The 27,949-nt window shown below is 48.8% G+C and overlaps 1 protein-coding gene across 1 annotated transcript in view; it reads left to right on the forward strand.

Annotated features, from left to right (window-relative positions):
• Csmd2 (CUB and Sushi multiple domains 2) overlaps positions 1-27,949 on the forward strand; it is a 583,606-nt gene that overhangs the window by 334,117 nt on the left and 221,540 nt on the right. Inside the window, exons 11-12 of the mRNA XM_028759696.1 lie at positions 11,246-11,349; positions 12,040-12,152. Coding sequence (XP_028615529.1) covers positions 11,246-11,349; positions 12,040-12,152 — 217 coding nt within the window. The remainder of the gene's footprint in view (positions 1-11,245; positions 11,350-12,039; positions 12,153-27,949) is intronic.

Below are 27,949 nucleotides of genomic sequence, written 5' to 3' on the forward strand. Positions count from 1 at the left end.
TGTGTGAGCTCACCAAGCTTCTTGGAACAGTGGCTTGTGCCTTTCCTCCAAGCCTGGAAGTGTTTAGCCATTGTCTTTCTTATTGTTGCTTGTTGCTTGGCCTTTATTGCCTCTCTTCTTCTTCTTCTTCTTCTTCTTCTTCTTCTTCTTCTTCTTCTTCTTCTTCTTCTTCTTCTTTTTTGTAATGAGTTTGTCGCTCTGTCTCTGTTTCTTTGAATCATATTTTTTTCTCCTTTCTCCTGGTCACGTATTCTTTTCCTAGCTATAAATATCGCCCACTGTAGACCTGTTGTAAATAGCTTCCACTTGTGATACCATCATCTGTCCTTTGTAACAAGCTCTTAATCATATTTCTTCTTCCTCACATGCATGGAGCCTTTGTCAGTTTGTAAGGAAGCCTTTTTTGCATTCTGTGTCTGTTAATATGAAGTATCTACATTTGATTCTGAATGGGGACTCAGATTTTACCTCCCATGACTCCCTGAACTATGTTATATCTGTGCTGTGTAATTTTTTTTTTTTTACTTTATGACTAGAATAATAAACTTTGGGGATTATTTGAGGCCAGGATAGAACTTTTTTGTTTCCTTAGAAAGTTTGTATAAGCCTCCATAGCCTGTTCCTGGTACTAGGATTACCTCTGGCTATAACTGCCTTCAAATTTAAGTTTTCATCCTAGAGGTTTCAAACTGCATAAGGAACAAGAAGGTCTCAGAGTCATATTATGGGCCTTCATCTTCATGGATGATCAAGGAGAAGTCTTGCTTTCTGCCCTTTCCGTGTTAAGATCTGGGCTCTACAGCTTCCTGATCCACTCACAGGGCAGATGGCCCTAAATGAGAGCAGACAGACTGGTTTTTAGTTCATCCCCATGCTAATTTGTGCAAGAGTGTCCCCACCTTGGGGAAACACCTGTCCTCTGGCATCTGTTCCTTTGCCTCCAAAAGTTCCTAAAAGCACAGTTGCACTTCCCCTTGGCCTTCCTCAGGACTAAGGCCAGCTGTGTTCTCCAGGTCATTGTCAGGGTCCCCATACTTGCTATGCATCAGCCCCTGACTCTTTCTACTCATGCTAGTGTGTTTTAGACTTCCCCAACAAAATGGCCCCACTCTGGCAGGGGCTTAGACAGCAGACATTTATTTCCTTACAATTCTGCAAGGCAGAGGGTATGATCAGGCTGCTAGCAGATTTGGTTTCTGCAGAGAACTCAATCTGGCTTCTAGGCTCCTACTGAACTTGTCCCCTCTTGACTTCACCTCTGTGCACAAAGAGAAGCTCTCCAAAACTGCGACCTCCTGCTCCCCATGCTCCTCCTGCTCCTCCTCTCCCTCCCTACTTCTCCCTTTCCTCCTCCTCCTATAAGGACACCATATCTCTCTAGTTAGGACTCCCTTTTAGAATACGGCCGTCTCTTAATCAAGTCCTAAGGGGGCTTCTACATAGGAATTTACAAAGGATAGCATTCAGTCTACTTAAGTTATAAAGCTTTTAAACTTGCCTTTGTTTTTAAGTTTTAGCCAATACTTCAGAATCCTTTAGGTCAAGTGCCAAAGGTCTCAGCACTAAAACACAGAAAGCAAGTTTTGACACACAGCATCTTACATGGAAATAGTTACATTTTATTGCATTGTGTTGTGATAAACCTGGTCAACAGGGAAGGCTGCCTCAGCCATGTGGACTAAGGCTACACCACAAAACTTACTACTATAGGATTATTAAGTGGCCAGAGGGTTCTTTCCCAACAGTCGAAGACATCACTGTGGTTTCATTTTGTACTTGAAGGTTGGGATAGGAGGAATTCTTGGTTGGATGAGGCTTAAGAATTCACTGAAGTTCAGTTTGTGTCCCTCTCATTAAGCCAAACTTCACCAGTAAATGGAGGTTAGTGACTCCATATTGGCCACTCCACCATATGTCAAAGAAGAGGTTGCTTTAGTCTGGGCTGCTGGAGCCAGGCCCTCTGAAGAGAAGGCCCTTCAAAGCAAATGGTTGCTCTTAACATCTCTGCAGCTCTTGGATATGATTCCAGAAGTGGCTAAGGAAGAGCAGAAGAGCTGAGAGAGCACAAGAAGGAGCTTTCTCTGGAAGCTGGTCCCCTCTCTATAGGTCTCAAAGATTCCCCAGAGTCCTGATGCCAAGTGGGAGGAGAGCCAGAGAACACACACTTGTCTTGCAACCAGGAGGGTGTGAGCTGCAATCTCAAAGCTGAAGGTGGGGAAATGAAGTGGCCTCCTGCTGACAGAGGGGACCACTCATACTTTCTAACCTGTTCCTGGAAATGGTGCCTTGGAAGTCACTCTGGGACATCTCCTTCAGCAGAAAAGTGCAGCAGCTAAGTCCACAGTATGTTTTAAGAGATGGGCATCTGCTTGGCCATTTTACACCTTCTGCCTTTAGAAATGAAGGCAGCTGTATACTTTAAAAGCTTGGGTACAGGGAAGTGTGGCTGGAAGGGTGGCCGGAGTACTTATGGGAGCCTCAGGAAGACATCACTAGCTGGCCTGGCAGGGATGTTTTCACTAAGGAGATGGTTGAGCAGGGTCTGAAGGACAGGTCAACAGGAAGGAGCTGAGTGAGCCGAGCAAAGGCTCTGAGGCTTGGAACAACCTCTGAGAATGCAAGTAATTCCCCCAAACCAGGCTCAGCCGCTGAAGCAAAGGCAAGTGAGATCCACAACATGAGGTACCCAGGAGCTCAGCTCAGATGTTCAGGTTTTATCTTGAAGCAAAAAGATGTAAAGCCGAATGCATTAGGCTGTCATTAATAGCAACAATAGCACATACAGCACATCTATCCTGTGCCCGCCACTGAACCAATGAAGCCTACTCTCTCTATAAACTACCCATCACGGTCTCTTAACTGAATGAGGTCTTAACGGACCCACTGGATGGGTGAGGAACCTGGATTACAGCTAGGTTAAAGGTTGGAAATGGTCACCACGCACCAGCAAGTGTCACAACATGGATTCAACCTCTGTCTTTCTGGCTCCAATGTCCCCTACAGTCATAATTGTGACACTCTCTACTGCTGACTGGAGAGGTACAGATGGAAGTGGCTGGGATGGGTACTGTAGGGTGAGCAGGGTAGCGTGAGTCAGGACAGCTTTGGAGTCAGGGAGCTTAGACAAACTTCCCAGCATGGCAGTGGAGAGAAGCAGAGAAGGATATACAGAGAGAACAAGACCATTTAGGAAGCCAGTGGCAGCCAACGAAGTAGGAAGATGGTGCCATCAACCAGGAGCAGATGAGGGATTTAGAAGGTGAATGGGCAAAATGGCTGGTCGGGAGAGGAGTAGAAAAAGAGGGGCAGGTCTTACTCAACACAGCATCTCAAGTGATGACTGGTGCTTGGCACACAGTAGGCACTCAACATCTACTAATCTAGTGACCAAATGAATGATGACTTGGAGCTATCTTAAGCCAATGAAGGACTTTAAAAGAACATATAATAGCTGAGGAGATAATCCGGCTTGACAGAGTACTTGTCTTGCAAGCATAAAGACCCCAGTCACATCCCCAAAACCCACATAAAAAGCCGAGCGTAGTGGTGTGTGCTTGTTTGCATAATCCCAGCCCCGGGGGCTTTCTCACTAGCCAGCCTGGACTAATTAGAAATACCTAGATCCAAGTGAGAGACTCTACCTAAAAAACCAAGGTGGCTGACTCCTGAGGATGACTTGAGGCTATCCTCTTGTGTCCATGTGTGCTTGTAAACATGCATGTTTACATATACATCCATGAAGCATCATCCATGCATGCACACATATCTTCACACACATGTGCACCCTCACACTCATGTACATACATGAATCTGTGCATTCACACACATAAGCCCACAAAGAGAAAATACAAAAGGACAAGCATCCCTTTCGCAGGGCAAAAGAGGGACACAGACTGTGGGATGTATGAATGCTCAGTGGTGCATAAATCTGGGTTCAAGACAGAGAGGGGCACATGGCTAGGAGTAGAAGCCTAAGGAAGGGAGATGATTTTGAAAAGAACTGGAAACAATCCTTATAGGTGACAGAGAATAAAGAGATTACTGGCCATGGCAGACCTCTCAGAGTAGAGCCTGGGCATGGACCCAAAAGTGATCTGGGGACTCGTTGGACAGAGGAGAGACATCAGAGGATGGGTACAAGGATTCCTTGATCTGTAGGGATGGAGGGAGGAAGGACGGATGGGCTGTGTTTTGACCTGTATTCTTTGTTTTGAATGCTGACTGGAATCTGGAGTTCATGTACAGGCGAGGGCAGAACAAGAAGAGACACTCAGAGTGGAGAGGTGGTCAGAGGCAGGTGTTGAGACCTGAGTACTTCTTACCAGGCAAAAGACTAGGCATAGTAACAGGTGGGTCTGAGGCATGAAGACTGGGATACATGTCACTCAGTCACCTCCTTGGAAGAGCAGTTATGCTTCCCAGGCAGCTGGCCAGTAATCTCTTACTATCCGTGCTCAGGAAGGACCTAGGAATGATCCAGACCTAGGAATGATCCAGTGGGGACAGGAAGCAGAGACCTCCTGTAGGAAATGGTGTGGGGACCCAGAGTAGGAGGAGGGGCTAGTGAAACAAGGGTCGTTAGAGAGAAGTCGTTAAGGTATGGGGATGGCCATGAGCCTGCATTAGCATGACCACAGAAACCAAGAACCTGGAGGCTCCACAGTCTACATTGTGGAGACAAGAACATAATGCTCAAGGGGAGGCAGGCAGAGGGTCCATCCCTTCTCAATAAAGTAGATGTAAGTAACCCCACTACCTAGCATCCCAGGAACTTGGCAGATTCAAGGAAAGGGGAAACCAGTATGTGGTGTCCTTGGGCAATTCCAGGCCCACTCTGGGCATTTGGGCCCCCCAAGTTTTTACAATATTCATCTTAGTGCCAATATAACATCTGCCTACCATAGTAGTCACTGAATTTGGTTCACCATCAGAAATACCTAGCGAGGCCTGACCAGCTCTGATTCCCAAGACCATTCCTTACAAAGAATATACCAAGCATCTCTGTGAACACTTGTAGCCTCTGTGTTAAGGGGGACTCTAGTGGCTCCACCAGCCAGGCTATGATAAACAACAGTCCCCTCCTGACCACATTCTGGGGTTACATCCACTGTTCACTCCAGCAGCTCCAGTGGCAGACACCTTGAACTCTGGTTGAAAGACATGCCTGGCCCTTAAAGATCTCTCTGCCTGGTACTTTAGAGGTGTGTTCCTGTGCCTTCTCTGCTGCTCCAGGCTGGAGAAACACCATGGTCTTCCCTGTAAAGCCTGCATCATCCCACCATGCCCAGCTCCCTGTTCCTTCCTCTGCCTTCTTATCAGCACCACTTTGTATGCACAGTCCCCGTCCCTGCCCCTGGTTCCCTAGGCTCCCTGAAGGCAACACTAGTAAGGCCACCAGTGTGCCTGTTTCTCAATGGAGAGACATATTGCCCTGATGAGTTTGTCCAGGCCGGAACCCTGGGCTTCCTCTACTCAAGAACATTGGTCACCACTGTCAGGAGAGGTTGTCTTGTGCCAAGGTGGGGGGGGGGTCTCACCTCTCTGGGGCACTCTCTCGTTGCCACTAACAGAGACCCTTGTTTCACTAGCCCCTTCTCCTACTCTGGGTCCCCACACCAGTTCCTACAGGAGGTCTCTGCTTCCTGTCCCCACTGTATACTGAGACATAGCTTCCCATGTACTTGATCATGACGTCAGTCCAGCCAGCTCCAGCCTAGGTGCACCATCCAATAGATGCCTCATGCAGACTGTTCTCCTAGCCCCACCCACCCTGCCTCAGTTCCTCTTTGCTCCTTCCTTACTCTGAACCACTCACAGAATTGGCCAGCAGAGCCTATGGCTTCCTCTGCACTGCCAGACCCTGTGCATCCCCTCCTTCCTCCAGGAACCCTCCTTCCGTCCTTCTCCTTCTTGCAGTCCCCAGCGCTAGCAGGCCGTGTGCATCCTGACGTTTCGATGCTGTGCTAAGTTGTGCCGAGATAACGTAATGGGAAGCAGCCAGCTTCACACATGGCACATGGCAGGCACTCAGTTATCATGTCCCGGAAGATGCGTTGGTGTGTTTGTTTATCCATTTATCGAATGGGCTTAAGTTGGGTGTCTGAGCTGTGTATCAGTGTGGCTCTTGATCGTGCCAGTTTCTACCACTGAAGGTTCTCCCTCACAAAGGGGTCTCGTGAGATTGATTGATCTGCATGTGAGTTAATGAGTCATTATAGGATCCCGCATTCAAACAATGGCCAAAAGCAGAAGAGAAAATAACAAAGGAAAGCCTGGAGAATTGGTGTGCTGGGTCCTACTGAAAGGCAAGCCACTGTGTGCTGAACCTGCCTCTTGATGTAATTAGCCCCTGCTTCCTGGTCACGATTCCATGGTGTGGTTCATGTTCAATGGCCTCACGAACCAGTGATGGGAATCATTCTATGACTCGAGGTTCTGCCCTTCAAAGCAGTATTTTCCCATTATGGGCCTGGTGATCAGACACTCCCTCTGTGGAGATGGCTTGGTAAGTGGTGTCCCTTGCCCCAGGTCTGGCTGGAAGGAGCTGGTACAATGACCACAGTTAGCCAGAGCTATAGTCACTACAGAAGGTGGCTGATCCTCCTGCAGGGGACATCATCTGGCTGGGCATGTTTTCTGTGTGGCAAGCATTTGCCAAACACCTGCTGGAATCCAGCTGGGAGCCTGGAGCAGCTTGAGAGGGTAGGATACTGTCCCTGTGTTGGGCACCTGAGACCATGCTAAGGTGCTCCTAGGCACTAGAGCACAGGGGTAAGAAACCCGTCTGACAGTAGCACTCTGCCATCAGACTATGTGAACTAGGCAAGCTACATCATCTCTCTCTGCCCAATCCTTCCTCTCTGTAAAATAAAAGATATCTTGATTTTCAAATGAGCAGATTTTTATAATATGCTTAGAATACAATTAACCTCATTGTAGGCATTAGCTATTGTAGTGAAGAAATCTTGTAAGATGATTAAAAACCTTGCTTAGGCATCTCGGGGAATCTCCAAGGCCAGGGCTCAGCAGACTAGAACCTCAGGGCCACCAAGCTTTATAAAATCTGACTGGGACACAGCCATGCCCACGGAAGCACCTGCTGTGTGTGGCCATGTTCATGCTACACAGAGCAGGGCAGCATGGCAGAAAGTATGTGGTCTGCAAAGGTATTTCTGATGTGATCCTTTACCAAAAAGGCCAGCCAACCTCTGTTCTAGTACCGTGAGAGGTGCCACAGTCTGATAGTTTTGCCCAAGCTTGGAATCCGAAAGAAGAGGTTGGAAAAGCACCATGCTATCGGATGCTTTCTCTGCTTCTGCAAATGGCTGGAGTATTGATAGGAACCCTGAGTACAGTGGTAGTGAGCCCTGGGGCAGAGACAGTTGCCAGGGGAGCAGTGAGGAGAGGGGCAAAAGTGGGCACATCCTGATGGTGACCAGCCCCCAATTCTTTCATCACTCTGACCAAGTCTCTCTCTCTCTCTCTCTCTCTCTCTCTCTCTCTGCCTTTTTTCTTTTTTCTTTTTCTATTGGATATTTTACTTACATTTCAGATGTTATCCCCTTACCCCCCTCCAGCCCAGGAACCCCCTATCCCATCCCTCCTCCTCCTGCTTCTATGAGGATATGCCCCCACTTATCCCCCCACTCCCATTTCCCCATCCTCAAATTCCCCCACACACGGCCTCCAGCCTTCATGGGACCAAGGATCTCTTCTCCCACCTATGCCTGACAGGGCCATCCTCCCTTACATATACAGCTGGAGCCACGGGTCCCTCCCTAAGTGATCCCAGGCTGGTGGTTTAGACCCTGGGGGCTCTGGTTGGTTAGTATTGTTGCTCTCCTCATGGGGTCGCAAACCCTTTCAACTCCTTCAGTCTTCACTCAGGTCTCTTACCAGAGTAGTAAGAGCAGTGATTCTCTCTCTCAGCTCACAGCTTGAGATGGGACAGTACAGCATTGTAAGAAAGTGTGTTGGAGCTGGGAGCAGCTGGAATGTGTGGCTGGCCCGCAGACCTCAAAGAACCAGAGTTGTGGAAAAGGAAGCAAGGCCAGGCTGTGCACTTCAAGTCCCACCCCCAGCAACCTACTTCCTCCAGTCAAGTTCCATGCCCTCTCAAAACAGTGCCACCTGCTGGTGACCAAGTGTTCAAACACGAGCGTGTGAAGAATGGTTTACATCCCAGTGGTCACTGGGGGCCATATTAGCCCCGTGAGGGAACAGATATGGAGGGGTTCTCAATGTGTAGTCTAGGATGCCACACTCCCTGAATCACTTGGCGTAGCAGGACTGCGGAGGATGAGACACGTGGAGGAAAGTCGAGCCTGAATGGGGGAGGGGGACATTTGATGCTGCCATTCAGCCAACAGAGAACATTCTGGACAGAAGCCAGGAAGGAATTCCTACCCACTGTGGACCATGGCATCCATCCCATCTCCCTGGCACCTCCTCCCTCAGCAGGTTCTTGATGAAGTGAGGGACGTGTCTCTTGCGTGGCAGCTGCAGCAGGTACCTCATATCGAGCCCTGGCTTGCAACATGCTCACTGGTTCGCTGTTGTGTTTAGGACACAAACTCGAATCTTCAGCGTGACAGACAGCCTTTCTTAGCGTCACTCCTCCTACTGAGTCACCACCTCTATTTCCTATATATTTAAATTACTAGATTTACTAGACATCTCTGGACAGGGGCTGGTGAGATAGCCTGGTCAGTAAAGAGAACAAGAATTAATCTCCAGGAACCATCTTTAAAAAAAAAAAGCTTATAGATCTAGTGCACCCTTGTAATCCTAAAATTCCCTGGAGCTTGCTGGACAGCCAGGCTAGCCTCATTGGTGACTTCCCAGGCCAATGAGAGACCTTGTCTTTAAACAAAGGTGGTAGAGGGTGTTGATGTTACCAGAGGAACATCCAAGGTTGTCCTCTGTCCTCAACACACACACACACACACACACAGACACAAAGGCACACACACACATACAAACACACACAAATATGCACACGCACCTGCATACACACACAGACACACACAGACCTACATGTGCACAGTCATTCACACATACACACATGTATACACACAGACATACATGTACACACACAGACATACACAGATATACACACACACCTGCATACACACAGACATACACGTGCACAGACATACACACACCGCACATGTACATAAGGACACACACATGTACACACACAGAGACACACACATACATCATGCACATACATACAGACACACAAGACATATGTGCACACACAGACACACACATGCCATGTGCATACACACAGACACAAATGCACAGACACATGTACACAGAGACAGACAGGCAGATACACAAACAGACACACACACACACCATGCATATATACACAGACACATCTGGAGAAGTCACACTGTTTCCACACTGCTGTTCTCTCTCCACTCTGATCGCTATTTTATCTCTCACATCCAATAGCTAAACTCGAGAATGTTTCTTCTCCAAATGCTAGCCGGGCCTTCATTTCCCCCTGGAAGCCCCTGGGCTTTCCCCCAACCAGTATGATGGCTCCCTCCCTTGTCTATGTGGTATCTGACTGGTACTCCAGAATGTTCTCCTCAGAGTTGCTCTCCTCTGGGAACCCCATGCCCAAGCTGAGGGGTCTGTGAGGAGGGTACCAGGTTCCCCAGTGTGAGCAGCATGAGTTTGCCTCTGTGATAAATGAGGTAATAGGAGTAAGTCTGGATTGGCCTATAGACCTCTGGGCTGGGCTGGGCTGGCTGCTTTGAACAGAGAAACATGACAAAGTCACCCGTTATAATCAGGGAAAACTAACCGAGGGAGTCTGCCCTCCTTGGCTTGTAGTGTCAACAGCAAAAAAGCAGCTTTGTTTCCCGGGAAGATCAGCAGGAGAATGAAAGAGGTAAAAGAGTCCATTGGTTCTGAATATCCGCTGTTGGCCCCACCCACTGCCCAGCTGCCTAAGCCCCAAACCTGTCCGACATCCAGGATTTCCCTTACTTTCCACCCATCCCAGTCCCCACATCCGCCCAGTCACACATTCTCAAATGTTACCAGGGCCCGACTCTCTTCTATCTCCTTCACTGTCCCTCTACCAAAGCCTCAACCCTCCCCACTACCCAGCTCACAGCTGCCAGTCAGTTCCAAGCCAGCAGCCGAGCTGAAGTCACCTCCCTCAGGAGAAAGCCCATATGGCGGGTGGGAGCTTTGAATTAATCTCCAGGCAAACTCCATGCTTCTAAACCTTCTGGAGTCACCTCTGCTCTCTAGGTCCAACCAGACAGCCCTCAGAGTGAGGCAGCTGGCACGCCTGCTGTCTGTGGATCTGTTGTCTACAGTTTGTTCTAGAATGTTCCCTTTCTACTGTAGCTCCCCTGTCCCTTGCAGTCACCCTTAAGGTGTGATGGAAGCCCTCCACAGCCTTCAGAATTCCCTCAGAGGGCTCAGTCATGAGGAGTACCCCTCGGCTGTCCACCACAGGCTCCTCTTACTCCATGACCCCCCACTATTGTACCTGTCCCTGCAGTATTAGTGTACTTCTTGGAACCCCTACCTTAAGTAAGGCAGAAAGTATGATATGCTAATGACATCCATGTACGGCTGGGATGGTGTTGTGTTAGGGAAGAACCCACTCTGGCCTAGTATATGGCAGCTGCTTAGTAAATACTTGTGGAAGATGGGACTAAGGCAAGCTAATAGATGATAGATAGATAGATAGATAGATAGATAGATAGATAGATAGATAGATAGATAGATAGATCTTATTGAAATCTCCGTCCAAGGGCATTCATTTAGTCAGCAATTAAACCAACAGAAGAGGTGGGAAACAGTTGGTAAAAAAGAGAGGAAAGGGCTAGGATGTCTTTTCCAGCCCCCTGGGGGCAGGATTGCTGAGATTCCACATGCAGCCTAACACTGCCACTGATCCTGAGGGGATTTCTGTTCATGAAAGCATGAAGAACGAGTCCAATCATCTTGTGGCCTGCCAGCTGTGCCTGGTAGCTCTTTGACAGCTGCCAGAACTGGCCAGATGTGCCACAAACACCTTCAGAGATATCATGGAGCCCCCAGGGACCATACAACCTATGGAGGAGTATCTGTGTTCCTCAGGATGGCACAGAAATGGGCAGTGTGTGCAGGAGGGGACTCCCCAGAAACTTGGGGTGTATTAGGACACAGTGAGGCTTTCACGGACTTCATCACACCTACTGCCAGGTCCCTAACACTGTGCTCCCTCCTCTAGGTGATCAAGCTGGCCTTTGAAGAGTTTGATCTGGAGAGGGGCTATGACACCCTGACAGTCGGGGACGGTGGGCAGGATGGGGACCAGAAGACGGTCCTCTACATGTAAGTGAAATGCCATGTCAAGATGGGAAGTGGGGGATAGAGACTGGCTCATAGAGTCTGCACTGGTCCCCAGACCCGGTGCTATAGGTACAGTGTCCTGTGGCGTTCTTGGTGAATGCAGTAATCCATCTACCTCTCTCTACCCCAGCCAAGGGGAACAGGCTTCATAGGGAAGTTACATCAAGTGTTCAGGCTGAGCTGTCTTGGGCAAAGTCAAATAAAGGTTCCACGCCTGTGTGCCTGGCTCTCCCTACTAGCCAAGTACTTCTTTGAAACACCCTACAACTGCTACCTCATGGTGTATACTCTAGGTGACTTCTCTCCCTAGCAGTCTAACTTCTCCTTGACACAATGGAAGTGTTTGGGGGACCTTTCCATGTGCTCAGAACTATCTGAGACAGGGAATCTTCATAGACAATAAACACCTTTCCTGGGCCAAGGAAGTTTCATTAAGGGAGCCATGATACCAGGCTGTCCTGTACTTCAGTAGGCTGGGCCTTTGCTTTGGAGGATCATTCAGTGACCCTATACCTAACACAGCAACCCAACAAGGAGCTAAGAAATGTCTCTGCCTTGGGCATGTGGCCTAGCTCCAGACTTAGAGCATGATAGTCCCATAGTGGGCCTGAATCCTTTGTTTTCCTTGGCCACTGGCATGGGGCAGACCTCTAAGAATCTCTCTCCCAACAGCCTGACAGGTACGTCCGTCCCAGACCTCATCGTCAGCACTCACCATCAGATGTGGCTCCTCTTCCAGAGTGACAGCAGTGGCAGCTCCCTGGGATTCAAGGCTTCCTATGAAGGTAACTGCTTTCAAGGAACCTGGCAAGGCTCAGCCAGGGAGGAGGAGACTGGGCTCTTCATCTGCAAAGGATGAAGCCTAGGTTCAAATTCTGGCCCCTTCCATGCCTCTCCTCAGACACATTATTTGACCCCTCAGAGCTCCCACCTCTTTCTTTGCTTAGTGCTCCTCCATCTCCCAGTGTGCTAGACAATTTTGAGGACTGCCGGGGACAGATCAGTTGGTGTGCAGGCTATCCCAGGCCAGCTGTGGACACGGGTTTCGTTGCTAATTCATAACCTGGCAGACTTGCTGAGCCTCATGATTTTTGAAATCTTTACACTGGGGCCACTGGCCTCCCAAGCTACCTTGTGATAAATGAGTGATTGTGTCAAACGCAGAGGAGAGATAGCCACCATTGTGGATGGCCTAGGGAAGAGGCAGACAGGATTCTTCTTTCCTTCACTAACTGATGTAAAGAAATGATGCATTCTGGGGTCCATGAGCTATCCCCATTACCACCCTTCATGAACTCCAAGACAGGAGTCAAAAGACAGGCCCCAAGAAGAAGGCAGAAGGAGTCATGTTGTGATACCTTTCAGGTATCAGACCCAGCCCTTGCCCCAGATGGCCCCATTCTACTAGGGAGACAGAGCAAATGGATATTGATACAAGATGGCCACCCACCCACCCAATGGGAATGAGAAAAGGGAAGCAGACATCCTTCTGGGGAAATGGGTTCTAAGTCCTAAGAATGATCCAATGGCCATTAGCGACAAGGTCAGGACACAGAGTAGAAAAGTATATCCTCAGGGTGACCCCCATACCTGATACCTACCTGCTGCTCCAAAGCTTTCCATACAAGAACCTGTTGTGTTCCTACACTGAACATACAAGAGGTGCTGGGTATCCCAAGCTAGGAACACAAACCAAAACAAGCCAGGTCCCTTAAAGCAACAGCAGTGTGTTTCTGCACTCACCTGTTACTGTCTGGAGGTGGCGAATCTGGTAGTGATGCCAGCAGATGTTTCCTCTGGGACTCTGGTAGCATCCTTTCTCACTTTTCCTCACATCTGGTAGTGACTACCAGTTCTTTTTATCCCCCCAGCTTGTAGACACATCTCTCCTACCGCTGCCTTTGTCATCATACACATTTTTGTGTATATGTCTTTTCATAGGGATACCAGAAGTTTTGGGTGAAGGGGCCCATCCCACCATGCAGTATGCCCCCATCCCAATGACATCTGCAAAGACCTTCTCCAAATAAGCTCTCAGTTTCAGATGCAGGGATTTAGAACTGCAACAACTCAATAGCTAATAGGAGGCTAGCCCGTAATACTAATGCTCACTCTACCGTGTTTCCAGAGTAGACAGCCAGTATGCTCTTCCCTGACTGGGAAGCCTGGGTCTAGGGGAGACAGAGCACTGGACAGGATGCCTGGGTGACCAATGAATGCCAAGTGTACATCCTTCCTCTGCTGCTTTACTGCTCTGTGGCGTCCATGGGACTTTTTCAGGCTCTGTTTCTTCACCCAGAGAAACAGAGTTGATAGCACAGCCTCAGTCACAGGACAATCTGTAGAGGTGATGAGGTTTGAAAAAAAAAGAGAGGAAGAGGAGGGAGAAGAGGAAGAAGAGGAAGAGGAGGAAGAGGAGGAAGAGGAGCCCAGCCTGGCAGTTGTAGGCCTGTGATCCCAACTGCTCTGGAGGCTGAGGCAAGAGGATGACACATTCAAAGTCTGTCTAGGCTACCAGTGAATCCTAGAACAGCCTAGGCAACTCAGTGAGATCCTGTTTCCAAATTGGAACCTGAAAACTCAGGCTGGAGAGACAACTTAGCAGTTAAGAGTACTCACTGCTTTCCCAGCATGCATGCGGAGCCTCAAAACCTTCCATTAACTCCAAGACTGGGGAATCTGACACCCTCTTCTGGACTTGTGCAAACCAGCCATGCATGTTGTACACACACACACACACACACGTATGCAGACAGACACACACAAAACAAATTGTAAAACAACAAGAAAAAAGAAAAATCCATTGGGCTGTGCCCAGAGGTAGAGTATCTACCAACAGTTGAGAGGTCCTGGATTCCACCCTCACTGTTCATTGTGAGGATGGCTGCAATCAAAGCAGCTAGGAATACCTGTAGGAGTGCATAGGAAGCTACACCCTGGAGCCATTCGGCACACCTGAGCAGCTGCGTGATGGGGAGAACCCCAGACAGGAAGCTGCTCAAGCAGGATCCTGATCCAGGCCCAACTCCGTCACTCACTGCCATGAAAGTGGGAATAGATTTGGATGCGCATTCCACAGCATCCCCTGGTTCTAAAATCCTGTGAATGTTCATCAGTAAATGTCTCCATCCATGGGGAGGAAATGACCCCCGATATCTACATGTCCTTAATCAGTTCATGCTTGGCCTGAGGTTTGGATAAGACACAAATACCTGGGGTCTAAATGAGATAATACCAGTCAACAGACAGAACAGTCTGGAACAGGGAGAGCTATTGGCTTAAGTAGTAACAGACAATAAAATAATAAATAGATAAATAAATAAACAAATAAATAATCTATCAATCTCAGCTGCTGGACTGGAATCCAGGCACTTCTTATGCTTTCTTCAGCCCTGAGCATCCATTGGAGAACAGAGCTTAGCTGTAGAGGACCCCAGGTTTGGAGGGATTTAAGCCAATCCCCATGAGAAATGATTGTGACTCTCTAACATTTATATGTGGCAGGGGAGGTGGCCTCTGGAGACTAGGGAGCTCTGTCCAAATATTTGAAGGTTCGTCACACAGGAAAAAGGAATCAGATCAGTGTGAGGTGACTTCACAGAAAAAGAAAGGGGTGTGACACTTGCTGAGAGCCTACTGTGTGCCAGCAGCCTTATGTTCATCATCTCAGAGCATCTAGCATCACAGACAGACTGGATGCAGCCCCAGGGACCATCAGGGTGGAGCAGGGGATAGCACTGACCCATTCCTCTTTCTTGTCTTTGTTGCTGTTTCGTTTCTCCCTGACCCCACTCCTCCTTCATTCCTTCTAAGCCCACATTCAAGAGGAGATTCATAACTAGATACCAGAAAAAAATATTACCTCATCTCATGCAACCCCTTCAAGGCACAGAGGGGTTAAGTAACCTGGCTGGGGTCACACAGAAGTTCAGGAAGTGGCATTGCTGGGATTTGAGGCTATATCTCTCTAGTTTCAAAGCACATGGTTTTCTCCTGTACTGAAGCTTTCCCAAAGCTACTGAATTTTAATCCCTTATAAATTTTTTATAGAAGCCAAAACTTCGCCCCAATCAGGTGGACCATATAGCAGACCCCTGCAGTCCAGGTCACTGGAGGTCAGAGGTGTGTTCATTAACTCCTGCTTCTGTTCCAGTCACTCAAGATTGATTAAACACCTGCTGTGTGGCCAGTTCAGTGCTGGGCGCTTCAGTCATAGCCATGAGCCTCCTGGCCGTGGTCTAAACATAGCTTGGGGGATGCCTATCACAGGCTAGTTCCATCAGACTTCCTGGAACCATGGCTGATTAGGAAGGACAGTCTGTGTCTTTAGGGGCCTCTCCAACCTTCCCAGCTGTGTCAGGTTGTGTACAGCAGGGTCTATCACAATCAAATAGACTCTGGAATTGGATCAGACCTGGTGAATGTCAGCACGGTCCCTGAACCGCAATCCCTGGAACACCGTGTGGTCTCTATGAGCCTCCGTCTTCCCACTCACATAACAGATAACAATGGTGGCCTCAGAGCCGCTCTGACAGTGAAATGATATCACAGAGCAATCCTGCATGATGTCTGCCATGAAAACAGTACCTTCCTCTTAGAGTCCCCAGTGTTGTCTCCACCCCTGTCCCTCAGGTCCCTGTCCTCTGGGCCAGACCAGGATCTACCTCCTATGGCCCATGTTTGCTCCCAGATCCTGGTTTTAGGACCCGCCTCATCACACACCCCCTTGCTCTCCACTCTGGATGGAAAATGGCATGGCTCATGGCAGCCAAAGGTCAATATTGGATGTTGGAGTTTTCATTGTTATGACAGAGCACCTGACATAAAGAATCTCCAGAAGGAAGATAGTTTTAGAGGAATCAATGCCCTAGTCTCCCTTGATGCCAGTCCTGAGGAAGGCAGAACACTGTGGGAGTGGCCAATACAGTTCATTTCACAGTGGGCAGAAAGCATGGAGACTGGAGACAGGAACACGATGTCCTTGAGGGCTCACCTCTGACTCTACTTCTGCTAAGAAACACCGCCCAAGGTTTCCAGTGCCTTCCCAAACAGAGGCTGGAGACCAAACTTTCAATGCAGGAGCATTGAAAGGAGGGGCATAGCAGGACAGAAACCCAGTCACAGAATGCCACGGGGCATTATGGAGCTTTTGAACTTAGTCCAGTCAGCAGGACCCACTTCTCTCTACCCTTGGTCTCTGCCCAGACAATGTATCTGAGGAATGAGACCCATCTATCTGTCTTACACCTCTGCTGATATCAAAAGACGGTGGATTGAGTCCCCTGGTGTGATTACATCCCCAGATCCTGGTCCACCACATCCTGCTGTCCCTTCCTACTGGCTGCATGGTTCCCTGTTGCTGCCTCTTAGGGTCTGTCCTAGCAATTGGTCACACCGACTCCCAAGCTTTAACTTGAAACTAAACCCTGTAGATCTGTTGTTACTCCTGTTACTGGCTTCCCCTCTGACACCTCAAACCAACCCACTCAGACTAGGTAGCCAAGGTCCCCAGAACAAAGTACCACAGACCAGCTGGCTTGACCACTGGGCAGGCGTGCTTTCTAACAGAAGTGGATGGTCGAGGCCTTAGACAACTTAGCGTCTAGTGAGTGCTCTCTCTGGTTCACAGGCAGCCGCCCTCTCCCCACATCCTCATGCAGCCTTTCCTTGGAGAAAGCATGAGCTGTCTTCTGTAAAGACAGAAGTCCCATCAGGCCGGCCCCCTCTTCTGTCCTCATTCAACTTTAAGGACTTCCACAGAGATCCATCTTTAAGAATCACCACCCTGGAAGCTGAAGGCATCAGTATATGATTAGGGAACATGAGTTCTCAGTTCATATTATCACCCCAAAGTAGGTTCCCCCATTTCCACCCTTCCTCCCACTCCCCATACCTCGTCTATACCCCAGTGTTGGTGGGCAGCAGCATCACCAGATCTGACCTCAGTCTCTCAGTTCCAAGATTTCTACAGTTCTCCCTTGACTGCATCCCCCTCCCATCACCGAGAGACAGTCCTCCATCATCCTCTGTTACTGAGTCGCTGACAGCACAGTCCTCCCACCCAGCACCCTTCCCTCCTCATCTGCCACATGGCACACAGTGATCTTCCAGACTCCAAGTCTGGCATAGTGTTCTCCTACTTGAGGGGGAAAGACAAAGCCAGACTTGAGTGACGGCTTCCCGGCTTCTCATTGACTTCAGTAGGAAGTACCAAGTCTTGCCCATAGCATACCAAATTCTTCATGAGCATCCCTAAACCACATTCTGGCTCCTGTGAGTCCACTCAAGGCAGAGATCACAGTTTCTCCCCATCCCTTGCAAGGCTCCATCTAGAACACATGCTCAGAAAAGCTTTGAAGAATTCAGTTCTGATGACTTTAGCCGGGCACATTCAGATACCCTCCTTGAACCTTCTGAATTCTTTTTCTTCCCCATTACCACATGATACACAGGTGCCAACATCAGACATTCTCCATTTTCCCTTGGGCTTCAGGGTTGGGCAAACCAAACTCAGTTTACCATGAGATTCTTCCATGGCCCCTAGGAGCCAGTCCCTTCATTGGTGAACCAGCATGGGCCTCACCTTTAGGAACCAGTAGATTGAAACCTGCTCTTTTCTCCTCCCTCTTCAGGCCTGTGGCTCTTCTACCCTACATCACTGCCCAGAGCATGCATGTTTATTACATCTGCCTACATACTGGCCTTCTGATGATTCCTGCTTCAGGGAAATCCCATACCACACAGATATCTTGGTCCAGACATGGGAGGCTAGCCCTATACAGATGCCCTATGGGATGACAGCAGGCATCTGAGTACAGAGGCAACATCTATCATCTCTGCTGCTCCCTCTGGGTATAGCTGGCCTCTATGTTCCATCCCTGAGGGCAGGGATGCTACTCTTGGGCAATCCGGCAGGTCTGCAGCCTTCCCACATTAAGAGTTCCTCCCTATCCTAGGGCAGGAGAAATGGCTTAGGCAGTCAAGCATTTTCTGTGCAATCATAAGGACCAAGGTTTGGTTCTCCAGAACCTACATGAAAGAGCTGGCATGGTGGGGCACAGTTGTAATCCAAAAGTTGAGGAGGCAGGTAGGAGTGAATCCCCAGGGCTTACTGGTCAGGTAGCCTAGCATAATCAGCAAAGTCTAAATGAAAGGGAAAGATCCTGCCTCCCAAAAGTGCACAGTGACCTGAGGAACAACACTGGAGATTGGTTTTTGGATTCCACACTCCACATATGTACACACACACACACACACACACACACACACACACACACACACACTACGTGAGCACTTATATACACATACACCAAAAGAAAAAGAAAAAAATTTCTCTTCCATTGTTAAAACCTTAAGCTCTGGTGGAAAAACTGGAGCATTTACTTCCCCAGTTTTTTCCTGATCTGTGTGTCATCCTTCCAGCTTGGGTAGAGGAGGAGGCTCCGGAATACCGGAGCCCTCTCAGCCTAAAAACACAGTCTCCCTCCATGGGGGCGCCAGCTGTGGGAAACGCGTTCACAGTTGCGATTGCTTCGCTTCCCAGTAGAACCAGAAATATTTAAGGAACAGGCAATTAGCACTTACCAGAAACATTATAAAATTACATACAACTTGCTAACAAGTTTTCACATCAATCTGGATGTCTCTTTGCTTTCTGACTGGAGCCTGGGATCTGGCAGCCTGATGTTCAATCTGGAAGGTTGACCCAGGGTAGGAGGAGCAAGTAGCTCCCCCACCCCACCCCGCCCCGCCCCTTGCTCCTAGGGATAGAGGTACAGAGCAGGGAGGATCATTCAAGAAGGATGACCAGGGACTCGTGACAGAAATGAGATCATTTGTTGACTCATGTCCCTAAGGCCTTATGATGTATTAGAGACACTATTCAGGACACCGAGGCCGTAGGGATGACAGAGCTGTCTTTGCCTTCACCCAATTTGTAGACTGTTTTCACAAGCATGGAATAAATGCTAGAAGATTGGGAATCAAACAGAGTGGCCTCTGACCTTGTTTGAGAGCACTGGGGAAGTGAATGAAAGTTCTTAGGGGACTGGATGTCAGAAACTCAGACTACTTTGAAGGACGAAGAGGAGGGATTGTCAGACTCACCTGAGAGAAGGAATATGCTGGCTTGGAAAGATGGCTCGTTGAAGGAGTGGGAGGCTGGGACGATGGCTCACTAGGCAAATGCTGCCATGCAGTCATGGGGATCTTAGCCTGGATACCCAGTGCCATGGGAAAAGCTGGACACAGTAGCACATCTATAGTCCCAACACTGAGGAGGCAGAGACAGGTGGCTCACTACCGACCAGCTAGCCTTATTTCACCAGTCAACGTTGAATTCAGTGAGAGACCTTGTCCCAGAAATAATATTAGGAAGACATCTGATATCAAACTCTGGCCTAGGTGTTCACACATGCACAATTGCACACATGTGCACACACAGGAGCACACGCAGGTATACCCACAAGCATGCATGTTAAGATGTACATACACACATCACACACACATACAGACATACACACACACACACATACACACACACACACACCATTTCTAAAAATTAAAATCTCTACCAGAATCAGTTTTGAGAGTGAGTAGCGAGAAGATGCCAAGACTGCCTCAGAGGGCAAGGCTCATGTCCCCTTCTCTGGGACATGTCCTAACTGAAGAAGGACACCAGAGCACTTCCTGAAAGGGGCAGCATTGGTTCAGGCTTATAAAGAAGCCAAAGGCAATGGCTCATCAGCAACAGCTCTACTCCCTTTAGGGCCTCATTGGCCCTGGTCTCACCCGATGTCAGATGCCTAACCAGCTCAGCTTCTCACCTGCTATTTTCAGAATACCCTTACATGTTACCTAGCACCCCCTAAACTCCTCTTTCTGGTACTTAATAATGCTCCTCTGGGCCCTGGCCCCATCAGAAGTGAGATACCTGCATTTCAGAAATGCTACCTGGATCTCTGAGATGTTAAATATTGACTAGAGCCAAATACAACACCCAGAGCATAGATCACCGTGGCAACAGGGCACAAAAGGAGCTCCTGAGTTGGCCTAATGAGTCTAAGGAGGCCCAGATTGGATGTACTTGGACTAACAGTGGAAGATGACTCTGTCTGGCAAACAAGCAGGGGGTGTTCGTTTTAGAAAGAGCAGACAGCAGGTGCCCAGATCCTGTGTGGGCAAGCTGGCAGGGCTCTGCAGACGACAGAGATCATGATAACAATGAGGAAGTGCACCACGTTGCTGGATCTACTCCATGTTGCAGGCATCTTGGCCATCAACTTACACACACATAAGCTCGCTTAGCCCTCACAGTGACCCTGGTCAGAAGAGCTGTTTTTACAATTTCCATTTTATGCAAAACAAAAACTAAAGGTCAGAAAGAATTGGCAGCACGGGCTGGGGAGTTAGATGGCTGCGTGGATAAAGCTCTTGCCGGGCAAGCATTAGGACCTTTTCAGATCCCCAGAACCCACACAAAGCTGGACACAGTAGCACTTGTCTGTAATACAAGTATTTCTCTGGCAAGATAGGAGGCATAAACAAAAGAATTTCTGGAAGCTCACAGGTCCACATATGAGTCTGACATATGGAGCAGACAAAGAGATTGTTTCAAGCAAGTTAGAAGGCGAGGACCAAAACCTGAGCTTGTCCTGTGACTTCCACACCATGTCTCATGCCAAGCACTTTCCCACACAAACACACACGAACATACTGAATTTTTTTTTTATAATAACAGTGTGATCCAGGCCCACTACATAGTATCAAAACCAGGATTCAGGTCCAGTATGCTGTGGCTTCACAGCCATCATTACATCATGCCACCTCCCCACAGACTGCTCTGCTTCCCGATATGCTAACTCCAAGGTGGGTGCTGGCCAAAGATGAGACCCTGGGAAAGAGGAAGACAAGAGCCCTGCCTAAGCCGGAGGTGGGGCTTTAACCTGAAGACTTTAGGAAGCTGTGGGAAAACTGAGCAAGAGACAGTATGACCTAATAATAAGTTTTTAATGATCTTGTACATCAAAGAATATGGTGTAGAGCAGAGAGGTAGAGAGCCACCAGCTGGATACTGTCATCCAGGTGGGGACATTATGAAGCCTGAGTTGAGACAGAGAAAAGTTGAGGAAACAGGATGCCAGGGTGTGTAGAAGAGCAGCTGAGGAATGCCCTGTTGGAGTGAGAGGGGAAGGAAGAGTCTCAAAGAAGCCTCCCCACACAAACCTGACTGAGTTCTCCCAGAGCAGGGGTCGGAGGTCGAGCAGCTCTGGATCTTTAGTGCTCACTTAAGCCTGGCATTTGGCATGGTAAACACCTGGTCTACCTTGCACATGGCACCAAATATCTGCTGTGCTCTAGCAGAAATCCATGATACCCAAGCAACCCATGTCTGATTTTATAGAGCTTTTCCTCTGGGGTGTGTCGAAAAGAAGGCAGGAGACCATGGAGATGGTACAAGGAAGGTTGTCACATTGGGGACTTAGCTTGTCCCTGATGCCCAAGAAGGTGGTAGATGCCAGGTGGATAATATTGGCCCCACTTTTCCTCTGTGATATCCCCAGTGTCCAGGACAGTAACCAGCAGAATACTTCTTGAGAGCACAGAAGACTACAAGCTGCCAGGGATAGTTGGTACCAGGAAGGAAAAGAGCAGCAGATTGAGATAAAAAGTGGGTGGGTAACATCCAAGGTGTGGGCTGGGGCCAGTGTCTTGGAGGAGGTGACCTAATGTGATCACATGAAAAGCAGGAGAGGAAGTTCTAACTTGGGTTGAGGCACCATGAAGAAGTCAAGAAGCAGACATAGCAACACTCTCTCAACGGGCAGCCAAGAGCAGCCCAGGTTGGGCAACCCAACCTCCACCCCAGCTCCCTCCAAGTGGTTTCCCTTCTCGGAGCACATCGAACGGCCTCAGAATATATAGAGACACACGACGCTGTCTCTTCCATGCAGACATTTTCATAAAAGAGGATTCCAATTTAGTATCAGAAATTGAAAAGCCCGAGAAGATGGGGCGAAACCAGAGAGTCTAGCACAGATGGCAGGGCCAGACAACCAAGCAGGAGGAAAGCAAACACAGCAAGGCCAGTCCTCACGGGGTGCCAAGACACCCCACACGCAGACATCTGAGGGCCCCTGGCTTGCTTTCGGTGGGACGGAGGATTGGGGTGGGTATACACTTACGAAGTGAAATTGGGTTAAATCAGATGATGGGAAACTGAAAGGCTGAGGGTTTTTTTTTTTCTCCAAGTCAAAATTGCATTGATCTATTTATAATTCTGGGTGCCAACATCAGAGATGGTCAGTGTCTGGGCAGGAGGAGTCCTTCCTCCAGGCAGAGGCTCATGGGAAGCCTCTATCAGCAGGCGGAGCCTCTGTTTCTATGCCTCCAGTTCAGTGAGGGGCTTGAGGAGGAGGCGCAGGACAGAAACCAGCCCCTAGATCCTCTTCCTTCTTAGAAATAGCTCCCAAATTCTCAACCCTACCCTCATTCCTCATCTCCCCATCTCCAAACCTGAGCTCCTCAGAGAGCACATCTTCTCTACCTTTGCAAATGCTTCCTTGGACCTGTCTTCCTTGGTCCTCTGGGATTCTCAGGGTTAACTGCTCCTTCCTTCATCCTCGACAGCCACCACAATGGAGGAGGCTCCTGAGGTCCATTTCCCTCTCTGCTGCGTGGCCTTCTCCTCGGACATCACACAACCTCCAGCCCCCTGCTTCCTTCTCATCACCGGCCCTGCTCTCTGCCTACCCCACCACCTGCCACCTCCTTGTCTCTCATACCCTAGTCTTCTCACTCTGTCCTTCAGCTCTGCTGGAATCCAGGGTCATGCCACCTGCTCTGGGGCCCTTTGTCTGTCAGTGCCTTCTCTAATCAGTGCCCCCTCCCCGTCCCATTGGGTATCTCTTCCTTGGACTCACCATCTCTTCCCTTAGCTCTTGCCCTCCTCCTTTCCATCCTCACCCCTGTACCCTTGTCACAAAAGGAGATTCCAATTTAGTCTCAGAAATCAGAAAGCCCAAGAAGATGTGTGTGTCGCAGGGAGGGGCTTGTAGCCCTGGCTACCTCTCAGCCACAGCTGTGCCCGAAGCCTCAGCTCCTTTGCTTAACTGGTCACATGGCCAACCCACAGTCAGGTCCACCATCCCTTTTGTGTCTATGTGAGCAAGGCAGGCAGTGCTGCCAGATGCTGTCCATACAGGAGAGTGGGTGAGATAACAGGTCCGTGGCTGTCCACTGAGCTTCCTTCTCCTGTTCTCTAGAGGGACAGCTTTAAAAGGTCTTGTCAGCATCCAGTCTTGCTTCCTGTGACAGTTACCTCACTTTTGACAAAAACCTTGACCTCCTGCTCCACCTGAAAACTCCTCACTGCATTGTCCTCATTCAGGCCTGTCAGTGAGGAGAGTCTCTGCCCCTGTCACTAAGGCCAACCAGCCAGCATCCACATCCACAGGGGCTCTGCTTCTTCTCTCTCTGGAGCCTCCAGCTCCCCTTCCCTGCCCTCCATAGTCTCTGAGCCATTCAGTCTCCTCAGCATCCCCTGCCTCCCACTTGTTCTTCCTAGAAATTAAACTATGACCAATCTAATTCCATCTTTAGAATGTTTTAACCACCATCCTAAGGTGGTTACCCAAGAGTTATGACCAGATCTATTTCCCCTCTGCTAAGAAATGCTTTCTTTGAAAGTTCTCTGCTCCTTTGATCATGCCATCCTCCCTTCCCGTTGAGCACATGGTATCTCATGATGCTGGTCCTCACAGCACCCACAATGGTCGCCTTTTAATCCTCTGCTTTCTGCTCTACCCCTAAGTTCCCTGTCTACTGATCTTTTTAGTTCATCCTCCTCCATGCTCTGTGATCACCCCCCCCGCCCCCGCACTTGCCTTGAGAGGGTCTACTCTACTACTGCTTCCCCAAAACCGTCCATCATGTCCCTTTCTGGGATGACATCTCTTCTCACCTTGCTTTGTTGGTCTCATACTTCTCCTGGCTCATGTATAAGTTACATTTTCAAATTCTGTAGGTCTGCCCTACATTTGAGATCCAGGTAACTGTCCCTTAGTGGCCTTTGTGCAGTCTCCTGCTTCCCGTGTTCTTGTCTGAGTGGAACACACCCTTATGGCCAGGCCAAACCTTCTGCATCCTTATCCTTAGGACAGCTGGTGGCTTCTTCCTACTCCAGATTCCTCACACCTTCCTGGTTCTCTCTATCCTCTCTGCCTGGACCCAGTGTACGATATCATCAGAACATCTCCCACCAACAGAAGCTCCACAGGAGCAAGGCATCTATCTGCCCTGGCCCAGACTTCATTTTCTACTACCCACACTAAACTGACAGTCCCAATATTTATTAAGTGAACGAATATGAATGTTGTTCTAGCCTCCAGCCAGCTACTCTTAGACCATTCCCCAGACAGAGGTCAGAGTAAGCTTCCACACATACCAGTGTCTCCTCCCAGGTAGAGTAGGATCCTTTATCAGCTGCCCATCACTGACCATCTCAAGTCCAGTCTTGCTCACAGATTGATCAGGCTCTGTCTTGCCTGTAACATGAGATGGTCTTCCCCATTAGAGCGATTCCAAGCCTTGTCTCTTACCACCTTGCAGGAGGCAGGAACGTTAGAAGTGGGGATTGCTGAAGCTAGTCCACTGTCTGTGGGTCTCAGATCCACTACTTTTGAGCTCGGTGGCCATGTGCCTGTTCCCTCTCTTTTAAAAATGGGAGAAAATACTGCCTTCTATTAGTGATACTGTAAGGGTGACTGACATGAGTTAATATATAAAATGTTCAGTGGCCACTGGCTGGAGTCAATGTGCAAACCACTAGTTCCATAAATGAAAGTTAGTCGTGATAATAATGGCTCAGCAGGTTGTTCATAGGTATACCACAAACCACCATACAATCCTGCATCTGGGACCTGGCCTGCCTTCTTCCTTCCACCCCAAGAGCCCTTCCTCTCCATCTCACCACCAAGCCATTTACCACGTCTTCTCCATGGTCTTAGGCCTCAGCACAAAATGTACCTTCTCCAAGAAGCTTTCCCTGACCCAGGGCTGGGATTCCATGAGATGAGCAAGGTGCTCACTTTAGGCACACCATTTGAGAACAGGGCCCCAATTCAGTTTTTAAGATAAATAGCATTCTGGGGTTCCCAATGTAGGAGTGAAAGAAAAGACTGTAGGAGCTGAAAGGGTTTGCGGCCCCATGAGGAGAGCAACAATACCAACCAACCAGAGCTCCCAGGGTCTAAACCACCAGCCTGGGAGCACATAGGGAGGGACCAATGGCTACAACTGTATATGCAAGGGAGGAGAGCCCTGTCGGGCATAGGTGGGAGAAGAGATCCTTGGTCTCATGAAGGCTGGATGGCCCAGTGGGTGGGAATTCAAGGGTGGGGAGGTGGGAGTGGGGGGTAGTTGGTGGCACATCCGCAGAGAAGCAAGAGGAGGGATGATGGGATAGGGGGTTCCTGGGCAGAGAAGGGAATGGGGTAAGGGGATAACATATGAAATGTAAATAAAACATCCAATAAAAAATGTAAAAAAAAAGATAAATAGCATTCAAGACAATAATTTTAAAAATCAAAATTAACATTTAAAAAGTCATGGCTTTAAATAAAAAGCAGTGTTTTAATTGAAGCAGACAAGCTGAGATACCAGGACGAGGGTAAGAGGGAAGGTAACCAGTCCAAGTACAAGGCTGGCATCCTTATTGGTTTTAAATGTTACATATGTTAATTATGATCTTCTAAAAAAAAAAAAGACACGATAACATGTTACGACTGAGATGTCAGCAGGATAGTTATAATGAAAAGAACTTGTCTTACGGAGTCCGTGAGGCAATTAACACTTTGTGTGCCTTGCTCTTGGCATCCTGTCTTCATCCTGAGACCCCATGTCGTAGACCATGTTCCCTCCTCTGGATGTTCCAAGTTGACAGAGAGTTTTTCCATCTCCAGTGTCTGGCACAGGCCCCAGCACACAGCAGGTCTTTATTAGATACCTGCTATTTCCTTGCTGATAGGGAGAAATTAGCCAAGTTTAGTTATATGCAAGAAGATTTGACTACACAGCGGGGACTGAGAAGAACACCCCCATCCCAAAGCGCATGCTCTCTTGAGCTAGTCAGAGCTCAGACAAGCTGAAGGCAGTGACTCAGGCAGATGTACCCTACTCATATATTTTGTATGACGGGACCTCACTAGGGAACCTTAAATATGAGCTCTGTCTTCCGATGCCAGGTAATGTTTACTGTCACTGCCCTGACAGTTCTTGCATCCCAGAGAACATGTTTGGGGACACTGGAAGAAGGTGGGTTCTGATGTTTATTTCTTCAGATCTTTTTGTCACATGGGGCCCTTTTTCCTGTCCTCTAGATGACTGGAATTCTAGAATCTGAAGCAAGCCCTCCCTTACTTGGAAGATTCGGTGTGGCCCCATCCCTGTCCCTTAGCATGCATAAAGCCAGCTGCAAAGGAGTATATAAGTTCAGCTGCTCTCTCTCTCTCTCTCTCTCTCTCTCTCTCTCTCTCTCTCTCTCTCTGTGTGTGTGTGTGTGTGTGTGTGTGTGTGCGCACACACACAAGTGAGCTGACTTGTACTAGAGAGTCCTTGGTGCTTGCCTATGATCACACTGACCCCTGTATTCTGGGATCACTAATGCTTGACTTGGAACGCACAGCTTGGAATGTGGTCCCCACACAGCATGCTTTGTCCTGGCTGCTCTCAGCAGAGAGCAAGAGGCTTGGGGGATAATGTGAACGCAACCGTCAGGAGCCTGTGCATCTGCGACTGAGTCTTTGTGGCTCTGATCAGCTCAGAGAAACAGCTCAGCTCATAGCAAGAAAGCTTTTGCAGACTCACACAGTGACTTCTGGAATCCTTGGCTCCTGATCCCCATAGTGATATCCACTGAAAAGACAGCATCCCTTCTGCCTGAGAGTCCTGGAAAGTTACCCAACACTTCCCTCGGAGAATCTAGGACCTGCTCTCCCAAACCTCAGGTCCCTCATAGTCTCCCTTCACCACCTGACATTTTCTCAATAACTTCCTGTCTCCTTGTAGGGCATCTTCCTTCCTAGAGGGAGCTCCTTCCCCTACCCCACCCCACCCCCTCTCTCTCCCTCTCATAGCACAGAGCTGAGCAAAGGGTAACTCAAGAACCCCTAAAGATGCAGCCCAAACAGACCCCTTGCCTGAAGCACCTGAGTCCTGGCTGACTCCTGGGGAGTGGGGTGGAGGCCTTAAGCTGCTGAGATCCACCAAGCTGGGCTGTCTCAGCCCCACCTCCAAGGCTGACTCACCAGTTGGCTCAAGCAAACTTGAAGCGTACTAAATGAGTCATTTGTTTCTTTTTATCTATTACTGTCTCAAATTGAATCTACCAAAAAAAAAATCTTGAAAGCTCTTCTGTGTCAGAAGGCATCCAGTATTGATTCCCATTTACGCTGGCTCACGAGGAGGACAGGCTGCACAGGGCCCCTGATTCACGCCTGAGCTCACTACTCAGGTGGATGGGCTGTTCTTAAAATCTCTCCAGCAGTGTTCACAAGTAAGAAACAAAGTGCAACTCAGGCAGGAT

The sequence above is a fragment of the Grammomys surdaster genome, unplaced genomic scaffold (genome assembly GCF_004785775.1).
Source record: "Grammomys surdaster isolate TR1022 unplaced genomic scaffold, NIH_TR_1.0 126313, whole genome shotgun sequence".
In the NCBI taxonomy this organism is placed as follows: Eukaryota; Metazoa; Chordata; class Mammalia; order Rodentia; family Muridae; genus Grammomys; species Grammomys surdaster.